The sequence below is a fragment of the Ictidomys tridecemlineatus genome, chromosome 10 (genome assembly GCF_052094955.1).
Source record: "Ictidomys tridecemlineatus isolate mIctTri1 chromosome 10, mIctTri1.hap1, whole genome shotgun sequence".
Classification (NCBI taxonomy): Eukaryota; Metazoa; Chordata; class Mammalia; order Rodentia; family Sciuridae; genus Ictidomys; species Ictidomys tridecemlineatus.
Genome location: NC_135486.1, coordinates 108,741,271 through 108,768,114, shown reverse-complemented (window position 1 = coordinate 108,768,114; position 26,844 = coordinate 108,741,271). Strand labels below are relative to the sequence as shown.

The 26,844-nt window shown below is 44.0% G+C and overlaps 1 protein-coding gene across 1 annotated transcript in view; it reads right to left on the bottom strand.

Annotated features, from left to right (window-relative positions):
* LOC101967153 (guanine nucleotide-binding protein subunit alpha-12) overlaps positions 1 to 26,844 on the bottom strand; it is a 95,222-nt gene that overhangs the window by 25,852 nt on the left and 42,526 nt on the right. The window contains exon 2 of the mRNA XM_005340835.5: positions 21,499 to 21,714. Within this exon, the coding sequence (XP_005340892.2) occupies positions 21,499 to 21,714 (216 nt within the window). The remainder of the gene's footprint in view (positions 1 to 21,498; positions 21,715 to 26,844) is intronic.

The following is a 26,844-nucleotide window of genomic DNA, read 5'->3' as shown; positions in this document are numbered from 1 at the left end:
CAGTGAGAAGAATAAATAAACCAAATAATTAAAAGCAAAGGAAAAAAATCTAGAGGGCAAGATGTTTCGACATGCAACTGTGCTCTGCTCAGTTTTCTAGACAAACAAAGCTGATTCTCCTCTCCACCGGCAGGACCCTGTGACGGGTTTCTTGGGTGTCTAGGTTTTATTTGAACAGCACTGATCAAGGCATCTCTTTTCTGGTGTTGGTCTACTGCTTTTTATTTCACAACCTCATTCAGTTAAATATCACCACCAAGTTGAGAATGAGAACCAGCCAGAACTGCCTTGGGAGATGAGGATCTTAGTGACGGAGTCTCCGGACACACCAGAAGATAAGAAGCAGTGAAGAATAACAGAGCACAGGAAAAACACTGAAAACACAGGCTTGACTCTCCATCCCTCCTTAGTCACCAGAGCTCAGCAGAATCACTATGTCCAGTGTCTCAGGAAACTCCGGGAGCCTAAGTGCTCTGCCAGCTCTATTAATAAACATGGCAAAAAACCAGAACTGCTTGGTGCAAGAGACCTGGGGAGCCTGGGGCACTGAAGGCCTGGGTCAGATCTGAACAGCCTGTTCTAGAGAGGGCTTTCTTAGGAAGGACAGCTCCCATCACCCTGCCTGGAGCCACAGCAGAAGAAACCAGGCATCCAGAGGTGCATCTGTGGTCCTCCACACTGGCTAGGCATCCTAACCACCCAAGGAGCTTCCCACAGAGCTGGTTGGGCAACTGATGCCCAACTTCCTGAACCAGGTGTATAAGGCCCAGTTCTGTACTCTGAAGAGTCTGTGCAGCTGAGTTTTGATGGCACTCCCAGGTGGGAGCCCTGACCGTGGCTGCCCAGTGAGACTGATGCTGGTGGTCTGGGGTTACAGTGGATCTTGACTGGAGTGGACACAGACTCTGGACTGGGCTTTGCTTACCCAGTGGTGGATGCACATACTCAGTGCAGTAATGAGCCAGAAGAGGAGACAGTTCATGGATCTGGAGGCCGACCATCATTTCTTCAGAGAAAGGATGCACTGTGCAGCCTGTGATGCCCAACATGGGCAGAGAGCCTCCTCAGAGTAACACGAGGAGAAGCAGGGCAGGCGATGGTGGTTAGCTAAAACAGGGAGACAGCAGAGGGCTGGCTCACACATCTTCCTGAGCATGCACACACTTGGTGTGGCGGGGACTGAGGGAGTGTCCCCACCAGACTTTCTTGGAGGATGTTGTGTGACTGCAAGTCTTGCCCAGGGAGGAGCATGATGGTTTATGATCATAACTTTTCTTTCTTCCCCTCATTACTTCAGTCCCCACCACCTGGGGCAGTCACAGGGCAAGGGCTGGTTCCCACACATGAAACCTGGCTACATTTTTAAACCTATGTCAGAATTCCTCAGGGTGCTGGCTTGTGCTTTGGCCATCTGGCAAAACTGGGATCAATGGTGAGTGCCACATACTGCCTGGTGGCAAAAACAGCCCACGAGTTCTGTCTCAGGTCACCCTATCTGAATGCAAGTGGACGGAGGGAAGACCCCTCTGCTAGATCATACTGCTGCCTGGAATCTGAACCAGCAGAGTGGCCCATCTGGATGTCCCAAAGGTGGAAACGTTTGAGTACAAAGGAAGAGAAAGAGCAACAGTAGCTGAGGGTAAAGTAAGGAAGAAGGGGGCTGGGCAGAGAAACTTCAACAGTCCATGCCCTGGAAAGCAGCTCCAAGCTAGAGGTGGCTCTCCCCCTTGGCTTAATTATATCAGCTGCCTGAAGGCATGAGGATGTGTGTCTGGAAATGGGGATGAAGACCAAGGGTATATTTCACAACATCGCAGCACTTGGATGGACAGAATGTTTTGTCCTCCTGGAATTTGTGTATTATAGCCCTTGTCCCCAGTGGGATGGTATAAGGAGATGGAGCTTGTGGCAGGTTACTAGGATTAGATGAGCTGGGAGGGTGGGGCCCCATGAAGTGGCTAATGCCCTTATAAGAAGGGACACAAGAGCTTTCCTTCCTCCTTGAGGACACAGGGAGGGCAGTGTCTACAAGACAGGAACATAGCCTTCGCCAGGAACCCAATCTGCTGGACTTGCAGTCTCCAGGGCCGTGAGAAAAAGATACCTGTGTCCCAGGCACCTGGCCTGTGGTGTTCTGTTATAGCAGCACAAACTCAGACAGAAAACACTACCTCTGTACCACTGTACCACTGTACAGTTCAAAAGGCTCATAAATAATCAATCAGATTTTTTTTTTCTAAACTTTGAACTTACAAGCAAGGAATTAAAAAAAAGTTGATAAAAAGGTTTGATGATGATCCTAGCAAAGATGTTGTCTACTTCCAGAAGACAAGGCCCTCCAGTCCCTCGACCAATTTATCAAATGGTAAATCACAATTGCATTCACATTCACAAGGAATCCCACAGCAAACACTCTGTGTAAACCAAGCCCCACTATCTACACAGCATTTTTCCAAAGACCTTAGCTTGTTCAAATGTTAATGCTGGTCTACTAGAGAGGGTTAGTGGCTGGACACGTAAGAAAAAGGCATATTTCACCACAGTTTCAACAAAGAAAAAAGCTACAAGTCAATAAATACTTAATTTGGCTTAAATGCAAAACAGAACAGCCTCCTAAGGACAGCCAGGACAAAGCAGCCCTCACTTTTCCTAGATGTTCTTCCTGGACTAACAGCCTTTCAGAGGTGAATTATCACAGTTTTTCTTTACTTTTCCCTTTCAGTACTAGAGGTGGAACCCAGGGCCCCATACATGCTGGGCAAGTTCTCTACCACTCAGCTACATTCCCAGGCTTTTTAATTTTGACACAGAGCCTCCCCAAGCTAGCCTTGAACTTGTGATCCTCAGCCTCCTAAATTGCTGGGATTACAGGCGTGCACCACCACGCCTGGCTACACACATTTAAACTCCAGCAATAATACCGATCTGATTTCCAGAGCAGGCACACAGACCACATTCCATCAGCACTGGGTGTGTGAGAGCTCCTGCGTCCTTGCCACTCCTTGGAATTAACTGTCAGATGTCTTAGTGCTTGCAAGTCTGGAGAATGTACAAGAATATGATTTCTTCCTCTCAGAAGTGCCTATTCAGGGCTTGACCTCATTTTTCTCTTCAATTGCCTATTTCTTGCAGAACTGTGAAGTTCCTGAAACAGTCTGGGTACTTAGGCCTTTGTAGGTCACAGATTTCAAACAAGTTTCTCACTCCCATAGCTGGGGAGGCCCCTAGTTGTGAAGTTCTTAATATGATGGTACCTAATGTACTAGTCTTTTCCTCTTGTATTTGCTTTTTTAGCGTCTTAAGAAATACTTCCTTATACCAAGATCATGATTATTCTACTATATTGCCTCCTTAAAAATACAGTATTGCATTTCATATTTACATCTCTGATCCACTGAAATTAGGTGAGTGTGCATGGGGTCCAATTTCAGTGCTCTCTAAGTAGTTGTACTATTGACCTAATTTTATACACTTTGTGTGTGTGTGTGTGTGTGTGTGTGTGTGTGTGTAGTGCTAGGGATTGAACCCAGGGCCTCATGCATACTAGTTGAGATCTCTACCACTGAACTACATAACCAGCCCTTTACTTATCTAATTCTGTATCCATATCCCCATTGTATTGATGATGATGATGATGATGATGATTTGTACTGGAGATTGAACCCAGGGATACTTAACTACTGAGCTACATCCTTAGCCCTTTATATTTTTTATTTTGAGAAAGGGTCTTGCTAAATTGCTTAGGGTCTTGCTAAGTCACAGAGGCTGGCCTCAAATTTGTGATCATCCTGCCTCAGCCTCCCAGGCCACTGGGATTACAGGCATATGCCACCATGCCTGGCTGATAATTAAAGTTTTTTTAAAAATAAATCTTTGTATCTGATTAAGAAGCAAACTTTTGGGTGGGGGTAGAGCTCAGTGGTAGAGCACTTGCCTACCATGTGTGAGGCACTGGGTTTAATCCTTAACACCATATAAAAATAAACCAATAAAGTTATTGTGTCCATCTACAACTAAAAATATATTTTTCTTTAAGAAGCAATTTTTTTGATAAACAGCCAATTGATAATTGTCTTAGGCTTTGTGGGCCACAAATAGTTATCTGCATATTCTTTTTTTCCAATCCTTTAAAAATATCAAAACATTCTTAGTGAGAATTGAGGAGGCATAGAAAAATATGCCACATGACATTTAGTCCATTGGCCACAGTTTGCTGACCTCTGTGATAGAGCTGGTCCTGCCTGTTTTATTCTTTAAAATTAACTTGACATCATTAGTCCTCAGGGGAATGAAGATCAAAACTACAAGGGGAAAAAGAACACAGAACCGGAGACTCACACTTCTGGATTTCAAAACTTACTACAAAGCTACAATTACCACTGTAGTGTGGCACTGCGTAAGGAAGGCCGCACAGGCCAATGGAAGAGAACTGAGAGTTTAGAAACGGCTCAAACTCAAACATCTGTGGGCAACTGCTTTTTGACAAGGGAGATGGGACTGTTAAATGGGAAGAAATTGACAGCCAACAATTTGCGCTGGAAAAACACATGCAAAAGAATGAGTGGGATCCCTAACTCCCTCCATATACAAAAGGTATCAACAAACTAAGTGTAAAAAGAAAACATGGGAGTAAATCCTAGTGACTTTAGAGTTGGCAAGGAATTCTTGGATTTGATACAACAAAAGAAAAAACAGAAAAGTAATGTCATTCCTTAGGCCTCAAGCCTTCTTTCTGGAATTGCTGTCCTCCTGCTTTAAGTCTAGTCCTGATGATTCCTTCCCTGAGGACTGCTGCTGGCCAGCAGTCTCTGTCACAGTTTGAAAATGTCAACTTTTTTTTTTTTTTTTTTTTTTTTTTATGTACTGGGAATTGACCCCAGGGCCTTGTGCAAGTGAGGCAAGCATTCTGCCACTCCACTGAGCAGTTGGTAGAGTGCTTGCCTAACAAACAAAAAAACTTTTGGATACCCTTATCTAGTATGAGATAACCATATTTATGTGGGTTTGTCTCTGTGTCCTCTATTCTGTACCATTGGTCTACAACTCTATTTTGGTGCCAATACCATGCCATTTTTGTTACTATAGCTCTGTAATATAGTTTAAGGTCTGGGATTGTGATGCTTCCTGCTACACTTTTCTTGCTAAGGATTGCTTTAGCTATTCTGGGTCTCTTATTTTTCCAAATAAATTTCATGACTGCCTTTTTTATTTCTATAAAGAATGTCATTGGGATTTTAACAGGAATTGCATTAAATCTGTATAATGCTTTTGGTAATATGGCCACTTTGACAATATAAATTCTGCCTATCCTATCCAAGAGCATGGGAAATCTTTCCATCTTCTGAGTTTTTCCTCAATTTCTTTCTTTAGTATTCTGTAGTTTTCATTGTAGAGGTCTTTCACCTTTTTTGTTAGACTGATTCCCAGGTATTTTATTTTATTTTTTTAGTCTATTGTGAGTGGAGTAGTTTTCCTAATTTCTCTTTCAGTAGGTTCTTCGCTGATGTATAAGAATGTGTTTGATTTATGGGTGTTGATTTTGTATCCTGCTACTTTGCTGAATTAATTTATTAGTTCTAGAAATTTTCTGGAGGAGTTTTTTGGATCTTCTAAATATAGAATGATGTCATAAGCAAAAAGTGTATTTGAGTTCTTTTTTCCTATACATATATCCCTTTAATTTCTTTTGTCTACCTGATTGCTCTGGCTAGAATTTCAAGGACTATGTTGAATAGAAGTGTTGAAAGAGGGCATCACTGTCTTAGTTCAGTTTTTAGAGGAAATGCTTCCAATTTTTCCCTGTTTAGAATGATGTTGGCCTTGGGCTTGGCATAGGTAGCTTTTACAATGTTGAGGTATGATCCTACTACTCCTAGTTTTTTCTAGTGTTTAGAACTTGAAGAGGTGCTGTATTTTATCAAATGCTTTTTCAGCATCTATTGAGATAATTATATATATATATATATATATATATATATATATATATTTTTTTTTTTTATTTTGGGAGGGGTGCTGGGATTGAACCCAGGGCCTTATGCATGCAAGGCAAGCACTCTACCAACTGAGCAATATCCCTAGCCCCTATCATTCTTATCTTTTAAGTCAATTGATATGATGAATTACATTTTTGATTTCCATATATTGAACTAACCTTGCATTCCTGGGAGGAACCCCACATGATTGTGGTGCACTATCTTTTTAATATGTATTTGCATGCGATTGGCTGGGATTGTATTGAGAATTTTTGCTTCTATGTTCATTAGGGATATTAGTCTGAAGTTTTCTTTCCTTGATGCATCTTTGTCTGGTTTTGGTAGCAGGGTGATATTAGCTTCATAGAATGAATTTGGAAGGGTTCCTTCCTTTTCTATTTCAATGGATACTTTGAGGAGTATTGGTGTTAATTCTTCTTTGAGAGTCTTGTAGAACTTGGCTGAGAATCCATCTGGTCCTGGGCTTTTCTTTGTTGGTAGGCTTTTGATGGTGTTTTTCTATTTCATTACTTGAAATTGATCTGTTTAAACCATGTATGACCTCCTCATTCAGTTTGGGTAGGTCAGATGTCTAGAAATTTGTCGATGTCTTTGATATCTTCTATTTTGTTAGAGTATAAATTTTCAAAATGGGTTCTAATTATCTTCTGTATTTCAGACATGTCCATTGTGATATTTTCTTCTTCATCCTGTATTTTAGTAATTTATCTCTTTGGTAGCATGGCCAGGGGTTTATCTATTTATTTTTTTCAAAGAACCAACTTTTTGTTTTGTCAATTTTTTCAATTGTTTCTTTTGTTTCGATTTCATTCATTTCAGCTCTGATTTTAATTATTTCCTGTCTTCTACTGCCTTTCATGTTGATTTGTTCTTTTTCTAGGGCTTTGAGATGTAGTGTTAGGTCATTTATTTGTTGACTTTTTATTTTTTTAATGAATGCACTCAATGCAATAAACTTCCCTCTTAGTACTACCTTCATAGTGTCCCAGAGATTTTGATATGTTGTATCAGTGTTCTCATTTACTGCTAAGATTTTTTTTATTTCATCCTTGATTTCTTCTACTATCCATTCATCATTCAGTTGTGTATTATTTGGTTTCCATTTGTTACAGTAGCTTCTATTTTTTATTTTATCATTGATTTCTAGTTTCATTCCACTGTGGTCTGATAGATGCAGGGTATTCTCTCTGTTTTTTTTTTGTATTTACTAAGAGTTGCTTTGTGGCATAATACATGGTCTATTTCAGAGAAGGAGCCATGTGCTGCTGAGAAGAAAGTATATTTGCTTATTGATGGATGAAATATTCTATATATGTCTGTTAAGTCTAAATTATTGATTGTATTATTTTGTTCTATAGTTTCCTCATTTAGTTTCTGTTTGGAAGATCTGTCTAGTCGGGAGAGAGGTGTGTTAAAGTCACCCACTATTATTGTATTGTGGTCTATTTGACTACTAAAATTGGGAAGGGTTTGTTAGATATACATAGATGCTCCATTGTTTGGGGCATAAATATTTATAATTATTATGTCTTGCTTATATATAATTCCCTTAAGAAGTAGGAAATGTCATCTTTATCTCTTCTGATTAACTTTGAATTCTACTTTATCTGAGAAGAGAATGGAAACCCCTGTTATTTACACAATCCATATGAGTGATAAGTTTTTTTCCCATCCTTTCACCTTCAGCCTGTGGATGGTTTGCCCATGAGGTGAGGCTCTTGAAGACAGCATATTGTTGGGTCTTGCTTTTTAATCAAATCAGTCTGTCTTTTGATTGATGAGTTGAGGCTGTTAACATTCAAGGTTATGAGATATGATTTGTATTCTCTGTTGATTTATTTCTGGTTTTTTAATTTGTCTTAGTTTCTCATTTGGTTGAATGTCCCTTTAGTGAAGATCCTCCCTTTGCTGGTTTTCACTTTTTTTTTTTTTCCCATATCATCCTCATGGAATATTTTGTTGAGAATGCTCTGTAGTGTAGGCTTTACAGATGTGAATTTTTAAAATTTTTGTTTATCACGGAAAGTTTTAATCTCATCTTCAAATCTGAAACTTAATTTTGCTGGATATAAAATTCTTGGTTGGCATCCATTTTTTTTTTCAGAGCTTGAAATATATTATTCCAGGGCTTCCTAACTTTGAGGGTCTGGGTTGAGAAGTCAGTTGAGATCTGAATTGGTTTTCCCTATACATAATTTGATTTTTTTCTCTCACAGTCTTTAAGATTTTATCTTTATTCTCTGTTAGTTGTTCTCTTTATAATGTGTCTTGGTATGGTTTGCTGTAATTTTGTATATCTGGGGTCCCGTAAGCTTCTTGTATCTGATTTCCAATCCATTCTTTAGATTTGGGAAATTTTCTGCTATAATATCATTGAAAAGATTGTGCATTCCTTTGGTCTGTATCTCTGCTCCTTCATCTATTCTGATAACTCTTAAATTTGGTCTTTTCATGTTATCCCATAATTCTTGGATGTTCTGTTTATGGTTTCTTACCATCTTCTCTGCATGTCCAACTCTACTTTCAAGATTATATATTTTGTCTTTGTCTGAGGTTCTGTCTTCCAAGTAGTCTAGTCTGTTGGTGATGCTTTCTATTGAATTTACAGTTTGGTTTACTGATTGCTTCATTTTGAGAATTTCTGTTTTTTTTTTTCTTTCACGATCTCTAACTCTTTATTGAAGTGGTTTTTCACTTCCTGTATTTTTTCTTTGATTTTACTCCTTATATTATCCTTTATTTCACATATCAATTTAATGATATACAATCTGAACTCCTTCTTGGATATTTCTTCTACTGTGTTATCAGTAGCTGTTGTTGAAGCATCTTGGTTTGTTTGTGTGCTTTAATTCCTTGTTTTTTCATGTTGTTAGTGTGTTTTCCCATCTAAAAGTATGGATTTAAGGCAGGATAAATTCTACCCTGTAGACCTATAGTGTCCCTGAAGGTTTCCAGCGCTTTGCCTTTACTGGTGAGACCAATATCAACAGCACCCAGTGTACACAATACATGGCCTTGAACCTAATAGCTCCCACTAAGGTGTCTACTACTTTCTCACATTAAACCAAAATAATGAGTTCAATAACTATCTACAGTACAAACAGAATATTTGTTAAAATGATTTATAATTCCAAATGGTGGATGAGAGAACAGAGGTAGTGTAGTATACAATATTCACGAGGAAGGAAGAGAGAAGCTAGAAGTAAAAATTTACAGGAAGCCAACAGAGATTGGCTGTTGGTTGGAGAAAAATTGGAAAGAAAATCCAAGAAGATAGATGAGAGGGGAAGAATATGAACAAAGAGAAAAAATTAAAGACATAAGAATACAACAAAAATGCAAAATGCCATTCATATTTCATTGTCCTCCACACACTGATGCATAAAAAACATCCTGTTCCAAATGTGGTAGAGAGATTAGTAAATCAAAAAATAAAATAAAATAAAAAATCTTTCTGTCAGTGTTCAATAGTTTCTCAGCTGTTTCTGAAGTCTCTCGGGATCACCAAACCTAGATCAGCCCTCTCAAACCCAATCTGTATCCCACCAATCTGGGCCTCATACCTCAGGCTCGGCCATGTTGCAGTCCCAAGATCTCAATGCTGCTCTTTGCAGAGGGACCATCAGGGATACACTCATGCAAAGGAGCAATTCTGAGATATGCAACAAGACAAGGGCCACCAGCACTCTCAGCAGGAAGACCCCAGGCCACTCCAAATCTGCAGGCACTCCCACATTGGACCTGCAGGTCCCAGCTGGAGTCCCCAGACAGAGGCTCTTGTGGTGGTAAACCTGCTGGCACTCGGGCCCCAGGCCCTGGCTGGTGTCCCAAAATGGGTGCAACCATGTGCAACCAAACCTGAAGTCTCCCCTGAAGCAGTCCTCAAGGCCGTGGTAGCAGGCTAGTAGTGGCAGTGGTTGTTGGCAGCAGACAGTGGGTCAGCAATAGAGGTGGTTGCAATAGCAGCTGCAACTGCAGCTGTTGGGGCAGCGTTACCATACGATCTCTGGGAGTCAGCAGCAGTGTTGGCTTCAGTTGCATCCAGGGCAGCGGCACCCAGAAAGAAGACCTCCAGGGGATCTCAGGCTGGCAGCAGTGGAATCAGAGGCAGAAGCAGTGGCGGTAGCAGTGCAGTTGGCAGCTAAGTGACAGGAGACTTCTGGTTAAGCTGCAGCAACCACGGAGGTAGCGTGGGCATTTGCGCCAGAGGTAACTGAGGCCGGGCACAGAGAAGAGACCTCTGGGTGCTGCATCGGCATCTCCGGTCTGGGGCAGCATTGTCTGCTGGGGTCACTTTTGCTGCTATTGTTGTTTTTTAGTTGGACACAATACCTTTATTTATTTATTTATTTATTTTTATGTGGTCCTGAGGATCGAACCCAGTGTCTCACACGTGCTAGCAAGTGCTCTACTGCCCAGCCACAGCCTAAGCTCCTTGGGGTCCCTTTTAAACTGAATCTATAGCATGGAGGTTACATGGACTGCTCTAGTGTGAATCCAGGTAACAAGTCCCCAGGGGAGCTAGCCCATGGGTCTTATTTTGTCCCCCACCCTGCCTTGCCCCCACACCCTCTTTTTGTTCATCCTTGCCTTCTGACGTCTCAGGTCACTACAGGGGAGTCTCCAATCAGATCCCCCAACTTTGACAATCTTCAATTTCTGTCCCAATTGAGACCCAAAAAGATTTATCAAAAAGCACAGCTCGGGTTCAGAGTTTCAACCGCCAAGTGTCTCAGGAAGGCCAGCTGCCAGGGCTCTACCACTTCTCAGGGCTCTCATCCCTTATAATCCTGCTGGTGTTTAGTGGCTTTTGTAAAGTTATTTTTAACACTTTATCTAGCAGTTTCAATTATTTGCAGCAGGTCTTTGGATAACCAGTCCACTATAACTAGAAGCCGGAAATCTTACCATTATTGTTTTAGATAAATTCCTTGGGTGATAGATTACTGTCAGAGGTTAGGACAGTGTATGTTTTGATGCACCGTGGAGAACTCGATCCCTGCCTTCTCCTACCACTTGTGTAGGACAAGACCTAATTCCTGCAACCCCAGTCAGCCTGGAGTAGGACTCTCTTAAATCACTGCTGTTCTAATCGACAGAAGGTTACATCATTATTGCTTCAATTTGAATTTCTGTGACTAGAGGCAAGTTTGGGTATCTGACCTCTTCTTTCCCTCAGTTTTCAAACTGGGGGCAAACCCCTCACTTACTGTTTCATTAGAGCTTGTCCATGCAGCAAGCTGTTGTTTCACACACACTTTTAACATACAAAACCCCCTTTTTTATATGTTGCAATTTCTCCCCAATTTGTCATTTGCCAGTTTCAAGCTGACTTTTGCAACACAAATTAAAAATGCTTATGAATCAAGTCCATTGTTCTTCTCCTTTGGGTTTCTGGCCTTGTTATCATGTAGGAGATTTCACTATCAATTCTACTATGTATCCAATTCCCACCTGGGCCACTGTGTCACTGGCTGACAAACCCTCCAGTGCACAGTTTAGAGCAATGTGTCCCACAGGACCTGTATTGAAATGCACATGCTTCCACTGCTTTGTCCAGGAGGGGACTTTTGGCTTGCAACCATATACTCTTGGAGACTAATGAAAAGAGAAGAAAGGCCAACAACGGGGCAGATGCACAAGCTTCTCACCCATGTGAGCTCAGAGAACAGCACACACCTCTGGAGCCACTCATGGGAGGACATGTGTCCCACCCCTGCGGGGCTGGCTCAGGACCCACCTGAGCACATGACTTTGCAGCTGCTGGAAGCTCTCTGGGTGCTCATGTGTCACACAGGCTTATATCCTCATCTCTCAGATTTGAGGAGGTCTCACATCAGAAGACTTGGATTTTCAAGTCCTTCTGACCTAACAGAAAGTTTTAAGAAAGCTAAGACCTTCCACTATGAATCACTAATTTAGTTTGAAGATTCAAATTTTAGGCTCTAATTTAGTTTGAAGTTTCACATGAATACACATTACAAAACCAAGACAGTAATTTTGGACACCTAACTATCTGAAATATAACTCCATTTTCTCTAGAAATTATTCACTAATTCTGATATTTCTGACTGAACTTCTGAGATAAATGCATATGTGTGGGTGTGTGCACGCACGTGTATAAAGGATGAACTGTGGTACCGCCGCTCCATGGACTACTATTCAAAAATAAAAAGGTAAATGATTGATAAATATGACAACCTGGAAGCTCTCCTGTGTGGCATCACTTACATAACATTCCCCCAAAGGAGGAGACCTGGATAGAATGGTGAGAGTGGCCATCAAGGGGGAGCTCGAGCAAGTCTTGGTGGTGGACAGCTCTGCACCCCATCTATGGGCTAATAAAACAACACAGAATCACATGCTGGACCAAAGTCAATCTCCCGGTTTCCTGTGATACCATGATCACACATGATGTAGCCACAGGGTGGTGGGGGACTGTGAAGGAAACTGGAGACTGTCTTTACAACTTTCTCTGCATCTATAATTATTAAAAAATAAAAAAGAAGAACAAAAGAATGGTTTGAAAAATGGGCACCTGGTGACTGACTGGCACAAAGCAAAGGGAACTTGTTCCCAACAGAAAAACAAGAAGAGAGTGCCAACAGCCAATGGCCAATAAACGCATGAAAAGAATCTATTGATTCATGGGAACTTTTCTGATCAAGACAGTAAAATTTTAGAGTGAAAGAGCCTAGAAGGCTGGGGGCTGGGGTAAAGGGTGCATCTGGAGGAGGTGTGCACTGGGTTGGTCCTATTGGTTGGCTTCAATTCTTGCTAATCAGGGAGGAGTTGGTACTTCAGGCCTGGGCCTCTCAGCTGCTCTAAACTTGCAACCTCCACCCGCAGCCTCTGCTCTGAGCATTCCCAACCAACACCCCTACTCGGGACCTGAAGGTCATGGAGACACTGGGAACATTAGGTCTAGAACGTGTCTCCAGGCAGAGAGTGAGCTATGCCCACGACATGGCATGATGATATGAGCTGGGGTTCAGCTCCTTACGCTCTGCACTCTGGGGGCAGTTTCCCAACACGTGAGGTAGCCTGGGAGCTGCTCACGCAGACCTCTTCATCAAGTGTCTGAATGTAAGAACATAAGATAAAAAACGGGGACTTGAACCCACCATCAGGGCTGGCGCCAGGGATCCCTAACCCAGGTGAGCAGTAAGCCTCAATGCCCTACAATCCCCTCTCCAAATCTGGACTCCCAGAAGCAGGCCACGCCCAGTGCTTCTGCAGTGCCACCTAGGCTACTGCCACCTTCCCAGTGGCTCTCCTCACTTTATCATTGGTGAAGCTGCAAAAGAAGTCCTATTAAAACGTAAACCAGACCACGCCACGCCTCTGCCTAAAGCCCAAGCCTTTCTAGGACCATCAGAAGCACTCCACAACACACAGCTGCCACTGGGACCTGGCCCCTCTCACCCATGTGCTCCTGAGGCCCCATCTCTACTGGCTCTTTGCTGTGCTCTGGAACACCTGGCCCATTCCCAGCTCAGGGACTTTGCACTCGCTATTCTCCCCCTGGGACACCTCCTCTGCAGCCTTCCAGGAAATCCAACGCAGAGGCAGGCTGGGCGCTCTGCCACATGCCATATGCCACTGCCATGTGTGGGTTAGAACTGACCACCCAGACCTTGACACTGGGCAGGAAGGGGCAGAGAAGCTGGGGCAAATGTGTCTGGCATCTTTTTAAGAGCAAGTCCCAGTAATTAGTCCCATGGCTACTTCTAGCTGTAGAGAAAGCTAGAAGTAGCCATGGATCTGGGGCTATATTCTCAACTCTGTTACCACGAAAGTAGAGAAAACTAAAGTGCAGGAGACCAGAGACCAAGAACCTGCTGAAGAAACCTCTCACGGCCACCCTATGTGTCCACGTGTATACTCCCAGCTTCTCCCACTCCACACCCTCTACCCCAGTGCCTGCTTTGATTTTCTCTAGTGACATAATGCACATGTAGGTGCATGCACGTATGCGTGTCATTACTTTACTGTCACTGGCTCTCTGCTTACCAGAAAGTCAGCTCCACACAAGCAGGGGTCTTGGTTTGCTTCTATTTGCCCAGAACCTACAAGAACACCAGATACAGGAGAGCAGATCCACAAAATTTTGTAGAATCAATTCCATCAAACTGAAATAGGTGCACAAAACTGAAAGTACACTTGTGATTTATCTCCACTAGCCCATATAAGAGTCACAGACTATGACATGACATTAGAATTTCCTCCTTACCCAGTAAAGAGTTAAAAGGACTTTACACAGCCCAACTCTGACCTCCTTAGTGTGGGATCCACATGATGTACTGGCTTGCCAGGATGGAGGCAGGAAAGGCCCCAAAGCACTCCGGCAGAGAGTGCCAGATGCCTTTCCATCACACTCCCCCTCCTCCTGAGTGACAATCTGCCCACCAAGATCCTACATTGCAGGCTTCCTTGCAGGGGTGACCAGGTTAATAAACTCCAGCTGAGACTTGGGAGGAAGTGTAGGGTGGTGCTTCTAGGAAGCAACCGTGAGAGCAGAGGGTATACCTTGCCCCAGCCTCCTTCTCTCTGTTTGGAATATAGTCTGCTGGCTACACCTGAGAACAGAAGCCATGCGACAGGACCCTGGAAAAGGCCTAGATAGATACCCCCACATGGTCCCTGGACTGGCTACCTCTGGGCTTCTTTCAAGAAAGGGAAGAGACATTCACATTTGAGTCGCACTGCTATTTTGGGTTTTCAGTTGCATGCAGCCAAAATCCATCGTAAGAGCACAGACATCAGGGAGACTCACCATCTGCGACAAATGGCAAGAGGCCACACAGTCGCTAAGCAGAAAGATTCTTTGAAATGTTCCAGCTGTTTCAATGTATAAGAAACATGGGGGGTGGAGTGGGCGAGGCTCTGTCCTCAGCAGCACTCCTGCCTTCTCCTTTCTTCCTCTGGTCTAACCTTGGATTGCAACATGTGTTTTTAAAAGTCAAGTGTATGGGACATCTTTATAACAGAGGAAAGAATAGGAAAAGGCAAAGAATTAAACTTGTAAAGGACTACAAGTATTCCCAGGTGGGCCTAAGACAAAGAGACAACTGGACCAACAGAGCCCACAAGGATACATGCAAAACACTTTTGCTGTCCCTAGATGACCCCGGGACACCTCCTGTCACTTGGCAGGCATTGCAGTTCCCTTAGGTATTATTCCTAATGGAGCAGCTGCAATGAGACTTCCTCGAGCATCCACAGCAAGCAGCTCATCACGTGCAGATCTCTCCTGGAAGGACAAGGTACTCACTCAGGGAGAATGCAGACTACACTGTTAAAAGTCACTGCTTCCTGTGGCCTCAGAGAACACTGCAAAAAGTAACTGTAGCTACAAACCTCCTTCTCTTCCATTAGCCAGTCTACTAGTGTCCCACCAGAAAGCTCAGGAAAAGTATGTGAAAGTCAGTTAAAATAATATCAGCAAAAGTGTGGGCAGGTTTCCAAAGGAACACACCATCAAGCCATCTCCATAAGTAATTCTTTTCTAAAATGATGTTGCTACCACATAGGACAGACAGAGAGTTGTCTCAGGAATGCAAAGGAGACACCAGAGCTTTATCAAAAGCTTAAAAAAAAAAAAAAGCCCTGAGAACTTGTAAGCCATGTTTCTACGGCCCATGCCCCTAAAAAGCACAAGACCCAGGTGAGACCAGGAGGGGAGGGAAGAGAGCCAAGTTTGATGACATGGACCCCAGCCTGTGTGCTACTGCCATTCATCTGGGGACACCTGGGGGCCCAGACTTCTCCAAGTGAAGGTAGCACGAGTGGCTTTCAGGGAAGGATGAGGCTGCTGATGCCAGATGCGTCGTCCTCCTGCAGCAGCATCCACACTGCCACCTGTCTCTCCTCTACCCCTGAAACGCACCTTGCACCTCCAGTCTTTTCTAGCAGTCTCCAGGAATGTTACAAAGATTTGATTCCTTTAAGTATGGCAGAAAAAAGTCCCTGTATCAGCCCAGTCACTTGATACCCAGAAATCAAGAAGCAACGCGCCACAGCATCGCCTGAGTCTTTGGAGTCTCTCCTGCATCTTCCAACTCCAAGATGCAAACACGTTTCGAGAAAGCACAAGACCATGCCACTCTGAAACAAGAACAGAAAGGCAGTGAAAATGATTCAGGGTTCAGGACTCTTCCTGACAGCTGAGAAGGGGGAAGCAAGAAGTGTTTGAAGCGGGGATAGAAGAGATGGGCCACTTGGTGTGTGGCACCTCCACCTGAGAAAAGGCCCCAGCTTTGGACATGAGCACATGCTCAGCGTAACTGGGCAAAGTGCAGAGAGGACTCTGATGGGTGTGCCACACTCTGGGATAATGTCCCATGCTCTGAGGGAGACGGGGCACACCTAACCTATGGTAACAAGTTGACCCTTCCACTTGGTCATCTGGCCACAACTTCGATAGCACATTATGAAAATCAAACCAGGTTCCTTAATCCAGGGGGTTAGTCCCATACCTAGCGGTTTCCCTAGTCTGTTCACGTGGCCTGTGTATAGGAACATACGGTGACAAAGACTAAAATTCACTAGAAAAGCAGCAAAGGATTATGCTGAAGACACTGAAGCCACCTGCCCTGGTGCCAGCTTCTCAGAGCCATGTCCCGCCCTGCCTCCCTCTGGCTGCCTTTCACAATGCTTGAAGATGTTCCTGGGAAAACTGCGACTCACATCTGTTATTTTCTGCTTTCAAAACCCCAGTGATGCCTTCTGCCTACAGGTCATTCCATGCCATAGTGAGATTCCCCTCCCCATGGTGTGGCACAGAGTGAGGGACACCCCACCATTCTCAGTACTCTGTCCAGAGACAGAAAGTTCTGCCACACCTAAACCTACCCAGGCCCAGTGTTCCCCTGGCCACATGCCTAGTCCCTCTCTGTTCCTGTTGGTGGCAGAAACATGTGAGTCTGGGTCCTGCTGCTGCCATTTGCCAGCACAGGAGGAGCTGGGCCAAAAATGAGCAGCACAGACAAGTGTGGGGACAGCTGAAGAAAGAGCTGAGAAATGGTTCCAACCACACACAGTGCTCTTGCCTCACCCTCGGTCGCCTGTACTCTGTTTACAGCCAGTAAAGTCCCTTTATGGACCAGTCTCTGTCCTTCTGCCACCTCACTCCAATTGTTCCCTGTTTCATCCCTACCTACCTTTGGAAAAATCTCCAAACACATCTCCAGGACAACTTCCTGCCAGGTGGCGTCGCCTTCTTTCCCCTCTGAGGCTGGCATGGCCTGAACACTCCTCAGCTATGTTTCTCACCACATTTCACTACTACTGGTTATTTGCTTGCACATCTGTCTGTCCTACCAGCTCTTCGAGGGACTTGGACTTGACAGCACAGTGTCTGGTGTTCAGAGAGAACTCAGGTTTAGAAAGAATCCCCAGCACACGGCCCAGCAAGGGGGCTCTGATGTGCAGACTGGTGGTCACCCTCAGAGCAGGAGTCACACACCAGAAAACCCAAGTGCCCAGGTCAAATCATTCTAATTATCCCCCAGAGCAAGAGGTATAACAGAAAGTAGACACTTCCTGCTACTATCAACTGCGTGCTATGCTGTAAGCACATTCGTTAATAAAATTTGCATGCTATGTTTAAAAAATTTTAAATTCCCTTTTATTTAAGAAGAGGGCATATTAGAAAGGACTGGGGATGTAGCTCAGTGGCAGAGTGCTTCCCTTGCATATGCAAAGCCCTGGGTTTGATTCCCTAGCACCACAAACAAAAACAAACAAAGAGGGCACATAAGAAGACATTCGTGGTAGTTAGGACAATCCCCCCATCGAGGGCCTTGCTGTGTCTTCCTTGAAGGGGCTTAGCAGGCGAGGCTGGTCAGGGCAAGGTCATCTTCCCTTCTCTGTTGCTGGGCCACAGACTGGACATCAACCCTGTATGTAAGTGGCGGTGAGCACAGTAAGTAGTCCCCTGGACTCGTGGCAGGAGATGCAGGGTTGTGTCCTCTTTGGAAAGGGAGCACCCAGCCCCCACGCTCTTCAGAGGAGAGAGGCTGTCACAAAGTTGTCACCAGGCCCAACCCTCTGTCTTCCTCTTTTTGTTTCTGTCCCTGGCTGGAAGGATGCCCAGGATGGTGGAGGGGCAGGAAAAGCCACCACCTGGCCAGGAGCAGCTCTCTGAGCAATGGGGTCACAAGACTGTCAGAGGCTGTGGGTTCTATCAGCAGGGAAAGGAAGAGCAAAAACCAAGTCACTGAAACATCAACCAGAGAGGTTTCGACACCAAGGAAAAGAAGTGGGGGACAGAAGCTGGGGCTACTCAGGAGCACAGTTGACTAAAGACAGTCACCCTTTTGCATTTTGGCTGTATATTTTGACAATAATGACTATTAAGGGCCTACTGTCTAGTTATTCAATAAAATGCTATGATATTTTAAAAATAAAGAAAAAGAAATGTACAAAATAAGAATAACACACATCTATACCCAGTACTCAAAAAACAAGAATTTAATACTGTCATGCTTGCTTTTAGTTACTATGGTCTTTAAAAACACATAGTTGTGGGCCTGGGGTCGTGGCTCAGTGGTAGAGTGCTCGCCTAGAACACGTGAGGCACTGACTAATATTGCGTCCATCTAAAACTAAAAAAAATTTAAAACAAAACACATAGTTGTCTTGAATAGCAGATTTTTCAGGTGGCCACAGCCTCAAAAAGTCATGCTGCCTGAAGCGAAAGATGAACAAAGAGGTAGCTGCAGGCTCCACGGAAGCCTTACCTGGCCCATGCCAGGTTGATGGCAAGACTAAAAGCTCTCTGGGGACAGACATGTCTTGAGTCTTACTTGCTGCTGTATCCCTAGCATGGAGCACAGTGTCTGGCGCACAGTAGGTGCTCTAAAGTGTTGAGGGAGTGAACACAGGGAGAATTAAGTGACTGGACTTTTGGGCTCCAGTTTCTCAGAGTGGTTACCAGATGTGACCTCAACCCAGCCACAACTTCTCTGGGCTTGTGTCCAAGTCTGAAACAATTCGAGAGCTTGACTTCCTAAGCTGGGGGTTCTTTCCAGCTCTAAAACACTGTGTCCAGAGGAACGAGGCAAATGATAAGTCTGAGGAAACCACCAGTGCACACACTGACTTCCTGGGCGGATGCTTATTGGACATGCGTTGTGAATAATCAGCTCTGGATGTTTACATTTCCTTCTTTGGTAAGTCCTCAATCGACAGTAGCAATTTCCTTCCAATTCCAGTTCTGAATAGACTAGAATCATCTTTCCCAGACCATGTGAGCTTATGGGGGAAAAGACTTAACCCCTCAAATTCCACACTTGGACGCTAACTTATGTTCTCCCAGCTGATTCTTATGTTCCTGCCTTTAACACGATTTAGATTTTTTGTTTCTATGGTAATCACATCTTCTGCTTCTTTTCATGCTTTTCTCTTAATTATTAAAGTTAACTTGAGAAAGAATATGTAAATGAATGAGTATTAGGACAATGTCATTCTTAAGGTTCCCTTAAGATGAAAATTAGTGAGGGGGGGAAAGAAAAGAAATTAGTGGGCAAAAGCTTGATGAGAAACAGGATACGTGCATTGTTCCAAACACCTCCCCAAGACATGTGCTAGCAACACAGAACCTGGTAGGCACCGCCTTAACCAAGTAACCAGTAATGGACACATCTACACCACACACCTCCTGACATAGTACTCTAAGCAGGGCACATGTCACTACCATGGTGCTCTTGCTAAAGATGAGAAAACACCAGACAGACCCAACAGAGACATTCTACAAAGCAACTGGCCAGTGGTATTTAGGTCTCAGGTCATAGAAGACAAGTAAAGATCAAGTCACAAATCAAAGGAGACCAAGGGCACAGACAACACACTGGAGATCCCAGAGCTGGTTCTGGCACACAAGAAACATCAGAGGACAAACAGGTGACATTTAAATAAGGTCCAAACATTGTACCAGTATGTGTTTCCTGGTTCTGGGCAGTGGACTGTGGTCATATAAGACGCTAGTGCTGCAGGAAGTGAGGTGAAGCATGCAGAGACTGAACTGCAAGGGTCATTGGTGCACCGCAGAATCTCTTGGCTGAATGTGGAAATTTAAAAAACTCAGAAAAAAATGGGCAAAAGAGCTGGGCAGGGTGGCACATGCCTGTAATCTCAGCAGCTTAGGAGGCTGAGTCAGGATGATTGTGAGTTCAAAGCCAGCCTCAGCAATGGTTGAGGCGTTTAGCAACTCTGTGAGATCTCATTCCTAAATAAAATACAAAATAGGGCTGGAGATATGGCTCAGTGGTTAAATGACCCTGAGTTCAACCCCTCCACCTCTGCTCCCCAAAAAAGGGCAAAGGACACGAATAGGCATTTCCTGGAAGAGAAAATGTGCATGTATTTTGTTTGTATAAACAAACTCAGGGCAACTTCAACTAAGCTATAATGAGATACAATTAAAAATTGGGGGCCTGATAATTCTAAATATTGGCCCATCTGTGGAACACCTGGAACCCTCTTCCACTATTGGCAGAGGCAAAAACTGATCCGGCCACTCAGGAAAATACTCTGGCAGTATCTTATCTACGTGAAGATGCATGTGCCCCAGGATCTGACAGTTACACCGAGGTATACATCATAGAGAAGCCATTGAACTAGCATCTGGAGACAGACAACAACAATCACAACAGTTTGTAACAGGAAAACACAGAAAACAATTAAAAACATGACGACACGTGGAACATCCTCACATGACAGTGGACGGACAAAGATCACAGTGGGGGGACTTCAACAGGTGGAGTAAAAAGGAAACTTGCAGAATGGCATGCGTCCTAAGAAATAGCTTTTATAGTTTGTAAATCAGTAGAACACGAGTTTGCGCTGTCTAAATCATATTATAACAAACTATAAAGAAAGGCCAGGGACAAGGGATTGGGAAGGCATGAGGAGGTGACCCTGTACCATGGAACCTGGGTGCACAGATGGCAGACCTGGTTAGAAGGGAAACCCATGCTTCTCCTTACATACTGTCAGTATTAAAGGGCAGTTGAGGAAAAACCAAAGGGCAAAAACGCAAAGCATCTCCAGTTTTCTGGTTACAGTTTTGCATGGTAAACAGTCTAAGTGACTAAAATATATAAGCTCTGTGACACGTTCAGCCTGTAAAGTGGAAGGAACGAATCTGAGGAGAGCAGGTTGAAAGGGGTCAGAGATCAGCTCCCCAGATTGATCTGGAAACACCCACCCCCATCTCTATCTCCCACACATCACAGCCAGGAAGCTGCATTAAGGGGATGTCGATTTCCTACTACGGAGGACACCTTCTTGATGTCCGAGTTCCTGGGTGGCACCCCTTTGCGTTACCTGAGTACAATCATGCCTCTGGCCCGAATGCACTGTGCAGCATCCTTTGGTGGCTCCGTTCCGTTAGCCTCTGCCAGGATTTATAACAACAGACACCTCGCCTATATTTTCACACAATTTATAAGGAAATTCTGCTAAAGGTCAAAATGGTCTTGTCAAGTGAGAGGCCACTCACCAGCTGGAACTCACTCCTGCGGCTGAAAGCCTCCCTGATGCCCGAATCCCTCCAGAGCGCGCTCAGGGCTGGCACATAGAGCTGGAAGGTGGCGGGCTCCACAGGCAGCCCTGCCTTGTTCTCAAAGGCCATCAAGAACATCCCATGCTTCTCGTTTTCAGAGTGCTGCCAAGGGATGCCAAGCTTGTCCCGTGCATCAACAAGCACCCTTGAGCCCTAGGAAATAAGAGAAGGGAAAAAGGATTTAATTGTGCTCTGAGACGACATCAAAATACAGAACCTTTGTTTAGGCGCTGGCTGTCAGAAAGCAGAAAACTCACAAGCTGTGAAACTTGCAACCAGATTTGCCTTTGGTTTGTTCTGTTGTGGCACCAATGTCTCAACTCCTGGGACCACACCCTATGAGACAGGTGTGTACACCATCACCCAAATGGGCCACTGTTTCCTACATGCATTTGAAAAGCACTGAGTGGGGGAGGAAGCAGAGACACAGTCAGAAATCCAGCAGCTCCTAGAAACCAGAAGATTACAGTCACTTGTCCCAATTGGGTGAGAAAACACACTGGCAATTAGCAGCCATGCAGCAGGGAAAGACTAACCCCACTTGGGCAGGAACTGGGACCCCGTTCTTGTGATGATGCCACCACTGTCTGGGGTGTTGAGAAACTGCTTTCCATCTTTTGCTTATTTCTTCACTGTTAAAAAACCAAAAGTGAGCATTTTCTGCCCCTTCTCACCTCACAGACAGGACAAAGGGATGGAGAAATAGCCTACATGAAACAGTACTAAGGAAGGTCTCTGGCTGTGGGGTCGTCCATCTCAGGAAAATGGCTCGGCTGCCAGCTGAGCTGGAATATTTCATCATTCTCAGATCAGAGTCCAGCAAGACGGTGTCTATGGAGGTGGAGTTCTCTGAGGTCCCCTGAGTGTTCTCTTAACATGGTCAGTACCCTGCAGAGTAGCACAGGGTACAAAACATCTGCCTTTCCATCTGGAAACCAAACAGGTGACAGTTGGGTGGGACTCTGACCTCCAGTCCAGAGGACCCCAGAGTCAACACCAGGCAGGATGGCAGCCATCAAGAATACAGAGAATAATAAATGCTGGAGAGGATGTGGAGAAAAAGGAACACTTCTACACTGTCAGAGGGATTATAAATTAGTACAACTACTACGGGAAATCAGTATGGAGGATCCTCAAAAGACTAGGCATGGAACCACCATATGACCCATTCCTTGGTATTTATCCTAAAGCATAAAGTTCATGATACCTGCATATCCATGTTTACAGCACCACAATTCTCAATGGCTGAACTATGGAACAGCCTAGGAGCCCATCAACAGATGAAATGATAAAGAAAACGAGATACACACACACACACACACACACACACACACACACACACAGAGGAATTTTATTCAGTCATAAAGAAGAATGAAATCATGTCATTTGCAGAAAAATTGGTGGAACTGGAGACCATTATGTTAAGTGAAATAAGCCAAATTCAGAAGGTCAAGGGATGGGTAGTTTTCTCTCATATGTGGAAGCTACAGAGAAAAAAAAGGGGGGGAAAGGTATGGGGTGGGATCAAGGATATAATGAAAATCAAAGGGAGATCAGTAGAGGAACAGGACTTGAGGTGGAAGGTGGGGAGGGAGAGGAAAGTGTTGGGGAGTGACACTGGCCAAATTATATTGTTAAATTGTGTGCATGTATGAATATGTAACTACAAACCCATCATTATGTACAATTATAAGGTACAATAAAACACATGGAATGAAAAAAACACAAAGAAAACTGGTGCTTAGAAAGCAAAATAAAATTTAAAAATTCAGCTAGAAAACAGGCACAGGACACTTAGAGATATTTCTGCAGGTAGTGCAAGCAGATGACAAATCAGCAGGTGAAGAGGTTCATGCTTGCTAGATGCCAGGGAAAAGCAGAGAGGGCTGGACCTCCAGGAGCCACCTCCACACGATGGGAAACAGTGGGAAGGAACAGCAGTGACACCACCAAGTGGCAGTGAGGACGCGGAGAAATGGGAACACAACCAGCACAGATCGTGGACAGGAGTCGACAGTTTCTTTGAAAACTAAGCACATGGTTATGACACAGTGCCGCCGCAACCTCAGTCCTAAGTTTTGTGCTGGAGAAATGAGGTCCACACAAAGGCATGTGCAGGAATGTCCACAATAGCTTCATTTCCATGAGTCCCAAACTGGGAACTACAATACATTCACAGCACTGAATACCACTTAGTAATAAAAAAGAATTATCCACACGAAACAACCTGGAGGGAACTACAGCACATGATGTCAAAAGAGAAAAGTCAATCTCAAAATGTCACAACTATGTGATTCTCTTTATGTAATATTATCTCAAAGTGACAATATTATAGAGATGGACAATGGAGAAATGGGGCCAGGAGTTAATGTTAGTGATGGGAAGGGAGGGGGATGACTAAAGAGATCTCTGTGGTCTTGACTGTTGGTCACACCAATCTATGCAGGTGATAAAATGGCACAGAGCCCCTCCCACACTGTACTGGTGTCAGTTTCCTGGCTTTGATATTGTACTGTAATTATGTATGTCATAACTATGGGGGAAACTGGATGATACCTCCCTATACCATCTTTGCAACTTCCTATGAACCTATAATTATTTCAAAATAAAGTTTTAAAAAAGCTAAATAGCAGTGACAGTAATGTGTGCCCCGACTATGTGGTGTGGAAAGGGAAGGTTACTAGAGGCCAAGGGAAAAGAGGTAGTAGGAAAAGGTAAGGCTCAGAAAACTCCTAATCAGAGGTGGGTCTCTAGCCAAGCTTTCTGAAGGGTTGGTTTCTATACTGAGGGCAACAGTGGGTCAGAACCCATCCTGGGGGAACTGAGCCAAGTCCTCCACTTTCCTCTTTCTTGTTCCTCACTCTTCACATTGCTGCCTCTGGAATGCTCCCATCTCACCTCTTTCTCTGACTACACTGTGATCTTCAGCCTTCCCCAAAGAGCAATATATTCACAGGTCCGAGAACTCAAGAAAACAAAGATGATTCCAATTTTCCACATCATGCACAACAAAAGTTACCTGCACATGCAGAAGGCAGCACTGATCTCTCTGATGAGATTTGAGCAAAGGGTCTTAAAGCCTTTGTCCAAGTCAGAGAAAGAACCCCTCTTGTCCTGGTGGATGCGGTCCCAAGACTGGCAAATCCTAGACAGGATTTCAGCCTTTGCCTGTACCCGAGTCAGGAAACCAGCCCACCTACCAGCCCTGCCAATGCACCTCAATATGCACACTGTATGACCCTTAAGGTACCCTTTCAGGTGCTATTTTTATACAACTGTTTAGCTTCATAAGGAGTGTGACCTCCCTCCCAGTGAAATCTACAACCCCTAGGGAGTATCATTTCTATATGTCAGAGATGAAATCTGGGGCTGACCTCCGTTTGGCTACACACACATAATAGACACCTGACAATAGCCTGTACGGTACCCCCCTGCTGGATGCCACCTGAGTAAGCCACAGTTACTCCAACCAGCTGCACCTAGCCACGAAGAACAGACTCCTTACTTCATAAAAAATCATGGCAGTTGGAAAAATTAATGATGAACTTTGAATTACAACAGTTAACTGGAGTCCACTTTCTGTATCTTTTTCACTTCGTTTGCAGGAAAGGCATCAGGAGAAAAGATAGCTCTCTTTGGCCCACTTAAATTATTCAAGTCAAAAACTGCTCCCTGCCAACTTTATTCTGAAATTCCCAAACAGACTTCTAGGGAAGTTTTCTGCTTTGGGACATCTGCTCAAGTTCCAAGTCCACTCTTTCTCCTTCTTAGAGGGACATGTGGACTACCTCTGGGGCTTCAGGTCTTTGGTGACATTGTGTTTATCTTGCAGACTGGTAAGAGTTGCTAGTGTCTTCAGTCAGATACTAGTATAAGAATAAGCTATGATTAAAAAAAAAATCTAGCCTGGTCTTCCAATAAAAAAAAATTTCCTGAAAGACAAAAGCCAAGAAAATCCTAAAACTCATATATACCTAACGGAAAATAGAAACAAACAAACAAAAAACAAAAAACAAACAGGCCAGAAGACAACAGACTTAAGTTCCTTTAAGACAAAGGAGAGACTTCATCAACAGTTTTACCCAAATCCTAACTTTTTTGATAATCATATACTTTCTCAGTTGTGCAAATACAAACAGTTAAAGTCTCAAGCAGTTTGATGACTTCATCTCAATACAATGTAACACTTTAAACAGCTCAAAGAGCATTTTTAAGACAACTTATAAATTCAGCAACTTGAACTTCCGAGTCAGAGCATATATTCCAGACTGCTGGGGAATGTAGATGGGTGGTGGTGGTGGGGAGGATGTTGGTTTTACTGGAAGAGGACCAAAAATTGTAAATCCTATTATTTCACTTCCAAATAGATTTTGTTAGTTTAGCTGCTAATCAAGCCAAATCTTTTTAGAGTAGCTACTCCCCACTAAAACCTTCCCACAATAAATACTACAGCTAAGTCGGATATAAAATGCTAGTAAATAGAACAAGCCTTTTCTATAGGACGAGACAGTTACATTGAGGCCATTTTCCGGTTTTGAGCATGCACTTGGACGAGGCCTGCGTACTTGGAAAGCTCCATGCTTTAACTCCACCAGGCTGGCTTGTTTGCCTTTGGCCACCATCCAAATCAAAGAAAGGCTGCCAGAAATGTAAACAGGATACATTTCTTTAAATTAATGAATTCAACAAAGACAGACACTCCTCTCAGTTTCTCTCTGGAACTGAAGTGCAGGGTACCTTCTATTCAAAGGTCAGAGAGAGTGAGAAAGGAAAGCTGGAGGTGAGGAGCCTGGCCCCAAAGTTTCTATCAGCTTCCAGTGGGAAGCTGGCTGCAGCCAAGCTGGCCACCCCTGCCTGCACCTACCCTGGCTCTCCGAGGCTGCTTTCTGGGACAAATGCATACTGCTTTGCCAGGAAAGCCATCCACAGAGTGCTACCAACTAAAGCTCAAGGGCTCTCCTTGGGCAAAGCAAAGTGCCAGGTGGCTTCTACATGGAGCACTTTCAAAACACCTTGGCAGCAGGACAGAGACAGCAGATGAGCCACAGGCCATCAGATGCAGAGTCCTGAGATAAATGCTGCAAGCGAAGGTCAGAGCAAGATGGAGGACAGCCAGAAAAGTCCCACCCTGGTGAAAGAAGTTTAAAGACAAACTGGGGTGAGCTAAGAAATCTGGAACTTCTGTGGGAAATGGGGGAAAAACAGGTTTTGAAAAAGGGCAAGGTTGGAGGTTGGAGGGCTGCCTCCAGACCCATGTGGTAGGTGGGGCTACAAGACACACCA